The following is an 11,777-nucleotide window of genomic DNA, read 5'->3' on the forward strand; positions in this document are numbered from 1 at the left end:
AATAATGACATGTCTTCAGAAGCAATTTGGAACTAATTTGAAATGGGTCTGGTACTCAGCACTTATATGTATGTAGGTGAAATACAACAAAGCTTACGTTCTGTCCGCTCCTTACCCATTCTTTCCCTTTGTCAGACCGAGCCTGGCTGATAGAACCAAGGAAGGTCCAGAAGCTTCAGGAAAAAATTTATTTTGCACTTCAACATGTGATTCAGAAGAATCACCTGGATGATGAGACCTTGGCAAAGGTAGGTCCTCAGACCCAATGTCACTGAAAGAGCCCGGTGAGCTGAAGAGGCCTAGTCATAAAGCAGGGGACATTTCTCAGCAGCAGCAATTTCTGAAGATTACCAAAGGTTGCATAAATTTTGAGGCGCACATTTTAAAAGGGAGACTGGGAAATTATAATAGATTGAAAGGACAATGACTTTCGTAGGGAAGGACGATACGAATGGATCTGAACCACAGGTAGAGGAAGACAAATCAAAGGACAAATCAAAGACAAATCTTTTGTTTGGAAGAACAAAAGCCTGAAGCAAGGAAACAAGTCCTCAAAAATCATATATGAAGAAAGAGGAGACTTTGTGTCACTTGGGAGTCAGGTCCAGGCAAAAGAATGGGTAGATTTTTATTCAAAATGAGGAAGAACTATAAAGTGATGAGAATTGGGGAACAGAGGGTAGACCACTGTGTGAAGGAGTGAGGTCCCTAATCATTGGTCGTATTCTTATAGATACTGCCTGGTTTCCTTTCAGGTATGTTGTAAATGACAGTCCTACCCAGAATCAAAGATTAGACTGATGTCTTGTAAATTTCCCTTCTACTCTAATCTCTTCAACTCTACTCTAGGATTCTTTCAAAATCAAGTATCTCAGGGGCAAAATGCATGTACCATGCTATCCATTTTGTGATTCAACTTAATTAAAAATAGTGATCTTTAAGAAGAATACTGAGAAAAGTTGTTTACCAAAGTAAAATGATCAGAAGAGGATAAAGGAATTTTCTAATGATATTCAGTGTTATTTTAGATTCTAAAGTATCTTAAATTTCTTAAGAATTGGAATTTTTTTAGAGGTTAAACAACTAGGAAATGGAGCCTATCCTTAGTTAAAGATGATAGGAATCCTACTCTTTATATTTTTATCATTAAAACCCTCCCACTCTGCTCTTGAAGTTCTTTATTTTAAAAAAGGGGGGAAGACTCTGTTAGAGATACTATCAGATTTTACTTTGCACATACAGAGTACTGCTATAAAAAACCTCCATGAGTTAAATATGCTGCTTCATTATGGTAACATTTTGTTAAAATTAACACATCACTAGGAAGAACATTTCTACACTGTAGAGTGATAGTTCTTTTTGGTGCAACTTTTCACTTATCATGTGGGCAAGGACAAATCTCCTGCTCTTCACACCTCAGTTTTCTCCCAGGTAAGAGCAAAACTTCTACATACAAGCAAAACTTCAGATACACTGGGCAGAAAAGACAGTAATGTGGATATACGCATCTGTCTCTGTAATGGCTCCATAGCATATATGCATAAATACATCTGGTTAGTTAATGTGGGCAGGGAGGATATTTCCTGCATTTGGGATATCCCAAAGACTTTGGTCCCCATATTTACCACCCTAAAATTAAGAACTTAATAAAATCCAGAGTTAGACAAAAGTTGTTGCTATTCTGCTTAAGGGGATCATCTTCTTGTCAGAAAACCGTGGTTTCATCATCTCTAAAATGAAGATCATAATTTCTTACTGCTATAGAGATGTGTAGGTTCAAATGAAATATTTCCACTGCATAAATTCTAACACACTGTGACATGGTGATTATTACTTCCCAAGAGAGCAACCCTCATGCTTATACCATTTTCTACCACCTGGTATCCTGGTGGTAGTCTGAGGTATTTGGGGTAAAAGGAGACAGAGAAATTGAAGATGAAAGATATTTAATAGCAAGAAAAAAAATTAAAACACCAAGTGAAGTCAGCTTAACTCTCTTTTCTCCATCCTTAGTGGGAAAAGTATACAATTATTTTAAGGTTTTTTTAAGTATAATTAACATACAACATTATATTAGCCTTAGGTGTACAGCATAATGATTCAATATTTGTATATATTGTGAAATGAACACCACAGTAAGTCTAGTTAACATCCATTCAATTCTTTTCTTATAGAAAGAGAATGTTGCAAAGCTGGGAATCAGAGAAAGCATTAGAGAGGATTATTTCTTACATAAAATTCACTGGAGCCAGATGACAAAGCATTGCTTCCACTGATCAAGTGTGGATATTGAGTTTTTGTGGGGACCCTTCGCTGTAACAGTCATCATTTTGATAGGATGTTCTGTGAACTAATGTGGAGGGACCATGAAAAGGAATGAGAACTGGATTCTCATTTATCCCAGCTCTGGACCGTGTGGTTTTGCATAAGTCACTCCATTTGTCTAAGTCTCAGATTCAACTGTTGTGTCCTGGGGAAGGGAAGAGGGTGAGACAAGTCTCCTGAGTTCTGACTGCTTTAATACTTTAAGGACAATGGTGCCATTGACATATAGGGACACCCTCTCATCAAACCCACACTCCCCAGAAGGAATAAATAGCTTTATTTAAACCTAAGAAAAACTATTCTACCCTCCCACAGATTCTTCTCATCTTTTCAGAAATTTCTTCTTTTCCTTCATCGTCATGGAGCTCTTCTGCCTCTACAACACCTCTAAAACAGTGACCCCTCTGGGGAATCTGGCAAACATCATGAAACTTATCTCTAGAAAAATGTGCACATACCCAACTGTTGTATTCAAGTCCAGCGGTTCAGGTTACATCCCCAGTAGGTGGGGTAGATCTGCCTTCTGTGCAGTGTGCAAAGACTGTTTATGCCACCGACCAGTTTCACCCTGAACAGGTGGAGCAGACTTAGGTGAGGTGCAGGGTTCAGACATAGTCATTAGATTTCATCCTAAAAAAACTGTCTCCCATACACTTTCTGCATGCCCACTTCCTGAAATTAAAAGTTCAAATAGCAATGCCTTATACTTTTGACCAAACCTGGACCTAGGGAAGATTTGAAATTCAGGAATTCTTATCCATTAACTAGAAGGAAGGTCTCAACCCCTATATGTTAATCAGTTTGTTTGTTTGTTTGGGGTAAAAAAAAAAACAACAAAAACCCTATTAAAGAGTCTAGTTTCCTCTCCTCATGACCATAATAATAACATGTAGCATATTTATAATAAACCATCAGAACCACTGGCCGCTTAGTCACCTTGGACAAGGGACTTAACCTCTCTGTGCCTCAGTTTCCTCATTTGTAAAATGTGATAAAAGATAGTATCAATGTCACATGGTTATTTTAAGGACTAAATGAGATCAACTATAAGCAAGCTGCATGGTTCATCACAGATAGTATGTAAGTGCTGTTGTAGTTGCTGTGGACAGAAGAAATTTTGTTTCGGCAGGGAAATGTTTATCCAAGAAATGGGTATATTTGAGCTAATCAACTGATGAATGGTAACTATTTCAAAAGATGGAAGTTAGGGGTTTAGGGAGGTGGAGTATGACATTCCAAGAGATGGGGGCAATGATATAGACGTAAGAAAGTATAAGGTATACGCAGGCTATGAATAATAGTTAGATTTGGCTGGATCCTGGATTTGAGAAGTGAAGAAATGAGGTCACACTGGTCACTTTCACTAAAGCTCGTGGAAAAAAATACATATACATGTAATATGTATAGAATGTATGTGTATATGTATATGCATGTATACATATATATTTTTAAGCCATATGACTGGGGGAGGCAGCCCATCTGTTTTCTGGGCTTCAGTTTTCTTGTCTCTGAAATGAGGAGGGTGGGACTGGCTGGTCGTTAAGTTCCCTTCAGTATAATATTCTTTGACTCTAAAAGAGAAAAACAAAGGTTCCTTCTGATGTCTTCTGCCTTCCATTGCTCTGTCCCGTGCAACAGTTTTAAGGACTCTTTAGATGTTCTGCCGCTACTCTAAGTGAATAAATAGACGGATTTCTACAAGTCTTGCAGATTCAATTAGTTCTATGGTAATTGAATTTAGGGTGATATTCCAATCCCAAAGCTGTGAAGCATACACTGTTTATAAAGCCTGCATCCAGGGGTCAGCATTCCCATCAGGCTTTCCGTTTCTAGCATAACAATAACAAAACCGCATCATCAACAAGGGGAATTTGTCTTTCTACTGTAACAGTACCAGGTTACTAAATAAAAGCTTAGAAGAGGGGGCTTCCCTGGTGGCGCAGTGGTTGAGAGTCCGCCTGCCGATGCAGGGCACATGGGTTTGTGCCCTGGTCCGGGAAGATCCCACATGCCGCGGAGCAGCTGGGCTCGTGAGCCATGGCCGCTGAGCCTGGCGCGTCCGGAGCCTGTGCTCCGCAACGGGAGGGGCCACAGCAGTGAGGGGCCCGCATAACGCCAAAAAAAAAAAAAGCTTAGAAGAGGGAAGGCTTACACAGGCCTATTTTACACGTTAATAATTGAAATATTACCTGAAAGAAATCACTCCTGGTCACTCTCACTTTACTAGTGCTATTAAGATACAGATTTAGGAAAAAAAAAAAAAAACCAGCCATGTTGACTCATAGATAGGGTCTATGGAGCACAAGCACTGATTGAGAGATTAGTGAAAACTGCCAAGGGTCATTTACATTGATTTTCATTGTTTGCTCACTGAAATCTAAAGAGACTGTGTCATGATTAATGATGGGATGTTTATGCCTGAAGCCTGCTTATTCTTCGTTCAGGACACTAGGTGTCACATTAGAATTCCTAGTAGGTGGGGCTAGGGATTCATCAGTTTAATCTTAAACAACACAGTCTGTCCAGTCAGGACTTAAGGGGTCCTAGTTCAGATGATGTGGCCATGTGGTCTGAGCCTCCTTGTTCCCCTTCATATTTGGTTAGGAATTTGTTTTATATTTAAATTTTCTATACTTTCTTAAAGTATAACATACATGCTGGAAGTTCTTAAATCGTGTTTAGTTCAGTGAATCATCACAAAGTTAACATACCCGTGTAACCACTGCCCTTGTAAAACTTGGCACTCCCGGAGCCCTGCTCAGGTTTCCTCACATGGTATATACACTGTAAAATAATGCAAGAGTCAAAATCATAAAAAACGGTTCAATAGATCATCCAAGTGTTTAAATTCCAAATCGATACTCAAGAAACATAGCTTTCTCATGGAATAGTTTTCTACTTCAACCTACATGTATATTGAGTATGTACTGTATGCCAGATGCAAAGAAGGGAAAGGCAAATAACACATGGTCTTGGCCCTTTAGCAAGCAGTTTCCTTGCGGGATTCCTGTGAGAGACCAGATTATTGCAATCCATTTTAGCCATTTATAGTTTGCTGGCATACACTACAGGTCCAACACCCAGAAATTTCAAGGGTTGTCCATCGGACTAATGGTCTATAATAAGAAGAGAGGTTTTGATGTTTCTCCTCACTCATCAAGTTGCAAGTCGATGTATTAGCTAGGACTCTTGGGTTACACATAACAGGAACCAACTCACACCAGGTAAAGCAAAAAGAAAATAATAAAATAAACTAATGGAGAGAAATCTCATCTAAGGTAAAAAATTCAGCCCCCATTCAGGAAACACTAGGACAAGGAATTAGGAAGCCTTCAGAATTCTCCATCTCACAAGTTTATCTCTCTTTATGTATCTACTTTATTCTTCTCCCTCTCTGAACACCAGTTTTCTCTGCTTCCCTGAAATATGGGTAGCTCTTAGCTCCTTAGGTCACTCATAGTTTATGCTACATTTAGAAAGTAACTTGCTGGCTCCCCGTCTGATTCCAAATTCCAACCCCAGTTAAACCAAATGTCCACTTCCACTTTAGTCAGCCATTCCCTGAGAAAACATGCCATACAGCGTGGATGCCAGCATGGAGTAAAGATGGTGAGAGAGGGCTGTGACCTGAACAGATATCTCCAATTCAGTATTAGAAATCTAGGCCAAGTGTCTAGGTTTAGCTGAACAAAAACCCAAAAAAGAAGTGAGTGGGGAATTTCCTGGCGGTCCAGTGGTTAGGACTCTGTGCTTCCACTGCAGGGGTCACGGGTTCGACCCCTGGTCGGGGAGCTAAAATCCCGCATGCCGCACAGCCAAAAACAAACAAAGAAGTGAGTGGACAAGAGAAATAGATGTATGTAACCTCACTTAATGTGTCCTGTCTCTATCAGTGCTTCTGAAGTTTCTTCCACTTTGATCAAGCCATTGTTCACTTCCTGCTTCAGGTTGGAGGGCATCTTGATGGCCTGGAAGCCCACATGAACACAATCCTTAGTTTTCACCTCTGCATGTTCCATTCTTCCAACATCAAATGTACCAGCTATAAAATTGTGGATTTTCTCATAAAACCACCCTCTGGAAAGAAGCATAGGATTATTATCTCTTCTCCAACAGCTGCTTTTTAGTCTTGTAAGACCCCTGTAGGTATAAGCTAAAGCTTCCTTCTTGCAAGAAATGCTTATCATAAGAGAGAGATGAGTGTGAAAATGCCTTTTTATAGACCGTCTGTCTACTCCTGCTATGGAGATTATTTAAACATGAAGAAATTTCATGATGATTTGAAATCGACTACCCACTCCATCTCCAAGTGCTTCTGGATCACCACCCCAGCTGTTTAAAAAGTTGTTGAGCCATTAACTGCTGCTGAGGTGAGCTCCCTTTGACCTGGGGGTCCTCCACCTGCAGTACATAATATTAATGAGCAGTAAGTGACTGCCTGATGCTTCCTCCAAGAGGCCCTTCTGGGCTCTGACAAGTGCTGCCGCTGCTTCCTCATGGCCTCCTGGCCCATGGTGCCTCCAGAGTGCTGGATGCCCCTGTCAGCACTTCTATTCCCACAGCTAATTGGATGCCTTGAAATCAGCCCCTCCTGAGAGCACAGAGGTTGGCGAAGCTCTTCTGTCTTTTTCGGTGTTCTTTGCTCAAGTGGTCCCAATGCTCTATAAGAAAAAGCATTTGTCACCATTCAACCCATTCTACAGATGAGCAACAGGGACAGGACTGAAATCCCCTAAAAGAGGGAACTAGATCCTGAACCAGACTTCCTTAAACCTAGTTTTGGGAAGGAAGGAAGCAGGAGTCCATATTTACTTTCCCAAACCAAACCCGTGGTTAAATATTTCCAATAAATGAACTATGGAATGATTTTGGCCATCCTCATACATTTAATTTTTCGACCACCCATTCTCTAAAGGAGCAGAAAACTGCTTTAAGAATTGTAATACATAGAATTCTACTTTATGAATCACAGTTTACTAAATGAGCAACTTACTTTAATTGTTACAAGAAAATGAAAATCGATAATGATGTTGCTTTTCATTTCAATAAAAGTAAATGGCTGATTTTCCCCATGCATTAACCCACAATACACAGAGACTCAATTTTGGGTGCTTGGTTAGCGGCTAAGCTGGTTTCTTGCCCTCCATGTTATTTGGCTGAACAAGCAGGACCTTGACTGTTTCTCTCCTTGAGGGAAGCATTATGTGGGAATGACACATGACATCTAACACAGATATTGCCAGGATGGGCCAGGCACTCCATAGATAGTGTTGACTCATTTAACCCTTACAACAACCCTCTGAGATAGGGACTATCATAATTGACATATGACAGATAAGGAAGCTGAGAGGTTAAGTGACTTGCCCAAGATCACACAGCTGTAAATAGCAAGTCTGGGAGTCAGACCCAGACAGGCTTGAAAGCCCATATTTTTATCACTAGACTAATTCTCTTTATATAGTATTTGTGTCTCATAGGGAACTCAGGAAATTTCATTATTTGTCTCTCACCAAACTAACAGAACCAAGCAAATGAAACCTTCCCTCTCTTGATATGATACGCGCAGGCTCAGTGGCCATGGCTCACGGGCCCAGCCGCTCCGCGGCATGTGGGATCTTCCCAGACCGGGGCACAAACCCGTGTCCCCTGCATCAGCAGGCGGACTTTCAACCACTGCGCCACCAGGGAAGCCTATGATAACTTTTTTATCGGCCTCCTGAAAAGAAGCTAACTTGACACCCCGTTACCGGGACTATTTCTAATATGATAAAGAATTTACTCATCAAAGAATTTACTTTGAAAAACAGTTGTAAATTTATGAGATTCGAACCTCTTAAACAGTGTTTCTCAAAGTCTGTTCTATGGACCCAGTGCACCCGCATCCTCAGGATATTTGTTTCCAACATGAAATCTGAGCCCCACACCTAGATTTCGTGAAACAGAATCCCTAGGAGGGGATCCCGTAATCTGCATTTTTAGGAAGCACTCCAATAGTTCTGTGCACTCCAAAGACTGACAAGCATTACAGAGCTGCGTCTGGGTGTTTTAGGCTCCACACACCATCAGTTCAACTGCCAATGATTACAGGACGCTTTCAAAGTCTCTGCACTCAGTAGCTATTTCAGGGAGAACTGTAATGTGCAAGAAGTGTTCCGAGATTGTTGCAGTCTCCTTCTGTGCGAACCAGCTGGTTAAGAAAGCTTGAGTAATTTCCCAAGGGACTCTAGTTAAAGTGGACACTTGTACACTCTTTACCTATGAAAATATAGAAAAGACACGGCTTTCCACCCTGGACTCAAAGAGAATCTTTCAGAATGGGATTCTGATAATTTTTCTCAAAACCCTACGAAAGACCTTAGCAGAGACTATGAGACCTAGCGTAATGTGACCAAGCAGCCTGCCCAGCTTTATCCTTGAACATGCTCACCCACGGCTCCAGCGACAATGAACTTCCTTCAGTTCTAATAGCACCGATGATCCTGGAACATATTATGTACCCCCAGCCCCAGCGTCTAGTTAGCTCTCCCTCTCCCTTCAGAGCCCAGCTGAAATGGTCCTTTCTCAGAAGTGCCTGCCTTGAAGCAGTCAGAGCATTCTGTTATCTACCACTTGCCCTAGCATCATTCCTCCATGGCACTCACCAGTTTTTCGGTCTGCTTTCGACTGTGTGGTCACTTTATTCATCTGTCTTCTCCCATAGTTTATAAGCAACAACAGTACTGTTTTGTGAATTCTGGTGTCTAGTAGAAGTGTCTGCTACCAGTTTAAATACCTCATAATGTTGGAGAGAAAGTCTTGATTCTCAGTCTAAAATTTAACATCCATTCTATAAAGATTTCATGATTTTGTTTTCATTTCTATCCCTATCATTAAATAGCAGTGGAACTAGAAAGTCTGAACCCCAGACTTATGTGTTCTAGATCCCTTTAATGAATATGTCAACAAGTCTAATCCTTATGCTATTTTTGAAGTTGCTTATAGTGTGGTTATATAGTCATTAGTTGTTAAAAGGAAAGTTAATAAAAGAGTGGAAATTTCTGATTTTGAAAAGCCACAAAGTAACTAATTATCTATTTCCTCCTTTACTTCAAAGGCTGAAATGGTTTCTTATTATTGAATAGGGTAGGGAGCACAGTGAGCCTAATTGGTGATTAGATGGGTTTTACTTAATTTTATCATCACTTTCAAGTGTACCCTTGGTCAGCTGTATGAACTATCAAGCTTATCGTTTGTAAAAGTATTATCTATATGAGAACATTTCTTATTCCCACAGTAATTTGATCACAATGACATTTGGTTTTAAGCAATTTTGACACTAAATGATGGATTCTAAGTGTTCCAAAATTATAAGTGTGTCAAAAGCTAGAATTGTTCAGAACCTAAGACCTAATAGCATTTAACAAACTGTGGATATTTTAAATTATTAAAACACTGTGTTCTGGGTATTTAAACTCAAAAAATTACATTCTACATGATACTTATATATCAAAACCTAACAATTATAAGTGGATATTCTCCCATGAGTTTTTGAAACACCTCCTTAAGGAAGCTGAGTGCCAGTGACTTCCCAAATTCTCCCTTGACTAAATATAGGTTTCATTTTACTCATTACGGTGGGAAAGGATTAGAGAGCTACCGGCAAGCTAGTGACCTTGACAGAAAAGCCGTCCACATCGTTGTGAATTACACCTCATATGATTTAGGTTACACCTTCCTAACACTGTCACCTTCCAAAACTAAAAATTCTGATATTCACATCATAAAAAATCTATGGGAAATGATAGATAATAATATTAGCTAACAATTGTATTTCATGCCTACAGTATTCTTAACACTTTCATACAAATTTCCTCACTCAGTTTACACAACAACGCAATGAAGTACGTGCTATGAGTAAGCCCATTTTACAAATGAGAAAACTGAGACATAGAGGATGGCACAGCCACACGGCCATTTAGCTATTTTAGAACCAGGATTCCGACTCAGTCAGCCTGCCGAGAGAGCACCCCTCCTAACGATTAAACTAAACTACCTCCCATACCTACTTTATATAAGAACAGTGAATTAGGAAGCTTGGTCCTGCTTTCTTTCCTTCTCTTTATTTTCTCGTTAGAGAGTCAGGGAGGGAGGTGTTTTGTTTTGTTTTGTTCTAAAGGAGAAGCTGAAAGTGAGCCTTCTTTCTTTTTGAACATCTTTTTCCAAAGCCAGTTCCCTTCATCTGAGGCCAGGAAGGACACTGATTCAGGAGACAGAGCACTAATGAGCTTCCCCCTTTGTCTCCTTCCCTGTCTCTCCACTCTGCAGTTAATAGCCAAGATACCAACCATCACGGCAGTTTGCAACTTGCACGGGGAGAAACTGCAGGTATTTAAGCAATCGCATCCAGACATAGTGAATACACTCTTTCCTCCGTTATACAAGGAGCTCTTTAATCCTGACTGTGCCACCGTCTGCAAGTGAAGGTGACGAGCGAACTGTCTCATAGTCATGGAATGCAGCACCATTAAGACAAAAGCAATGTGTTCATGAAGACTTAAGGAAAATGTCACTACTGCAACATTAGGAATGTCCTGCACTTAATACAATTATTTTTCACCGCTACAGTTTGAAGAATGTAAATATGCACCTGAGTGGGGCTCTTTTATTTGTTTGTTTGTTTTTGAAATGACCATAAATATACAAATATAGGACACTGGGTGTTATCTTTTTTTTAATTTTATTCAGGTATGTTTGGGGAGACAACTGTTTATAGAATTTTATTGTAGATATATACGAGAACAGAGCAGTACTTTACATGATTACTTTTCCTGTTGATTGTTCAAATATAATTTAAGAAAATTCCACTTAATAGGCTTAACGATTTCTATGTTTTTAGATAGTTGATGCATGTATAAATTTGTAGCTGTCTTGGAAAGCACTGTGCATGTATGTAATGAGTATATAATATCTGAGAATATTATATATGACTATTACTTATACATGCACATGCACTGTGGCTTAAAATACCATACCTACTAGCAAAGGAGGTTCAGTCAGGCACTATTATGTTATTTACCTTGTGTTATATGTTACCTTTATGTTAGACAATCAGGATTTTGTTTTCCCAGCCAGAGTTTTCATCTATAGTTAATAGCAGAATGGTACCAATTCAGAAATGTCTACAAAGGAATAAATATAATGCATGACCTCTGTATAAAAACTCTGTTTCGATCAATGACATCAAAGCCTTGTCAAGATGGTACATATTGGAAAAAAAAAATAAGTATTTGGAGCCATTTTCCTGTTTTAAGAATTAGGCCACAGATAACATTGTGGAGTCCAGGGCTTTTTTGACCAAACAATAGATATTTCCACCAGGACACATAAAACAGTTTTTTTTTCTTTGGATTTCAAGTTGTGAAAGAACCTTCATTTTGGTGCTTTTTGTATCTTTAACAGAGAAATACAGTCTG

The 11,777-nt window shown here is 39.6% G+C and overlaps 1 protein-coding gene across 2 annotated transcripts in view; it reads left to right on the forward strand.

Annotated features, from left to right (window-relative positions):
• Positions 1 to 11,557, forward strand: part of RORB (RAR related orphan receptor B) — a 181,837-nt gene extending 170,280 nt beyond the window's left edge. The window contains exons 9-10 of one of the 2 annotated variants that reach the window (XM_029203888.1): positions 136 to 248; positions 10,630 to 11,557. In XM_029203888.1, coding sequence (XP_029059721.1) covers positions 136 to 248; positions 10,630 to 10,785 — 269 coding nt within the window. In that variant the 3' untranslated portion in view covers positions 10,786 to 11,557. The remainder of the gene's footprint in view (positions 1 to 135; positions 249 to 10,629) is intronic. The other variant, XM_029203887.1, reaches the window with a different exon arrangement.
• Positions 11,558 to 11,777: the final 220 nt, after the last annotated feature.

Source organism: Monodon monoceros, unplaced genomic scaffold (genome assembly GCF_005190385.1).
Source record: "Monodon monoceros isolate NGI ecotype Baffin Bay Population unplaced genomic scaffold, NGI_Narwhal_1 Super_Scaffold_5, whole genome shotgun sequence".
In the NCBI taxonomy this organism is placed as follows: domain Eukaryota; kingdom Metazoa; phylum Chordata; class Mammalia; order Artiodactyla; family Monodontidae; genus Monodon; species Monodon monoceros.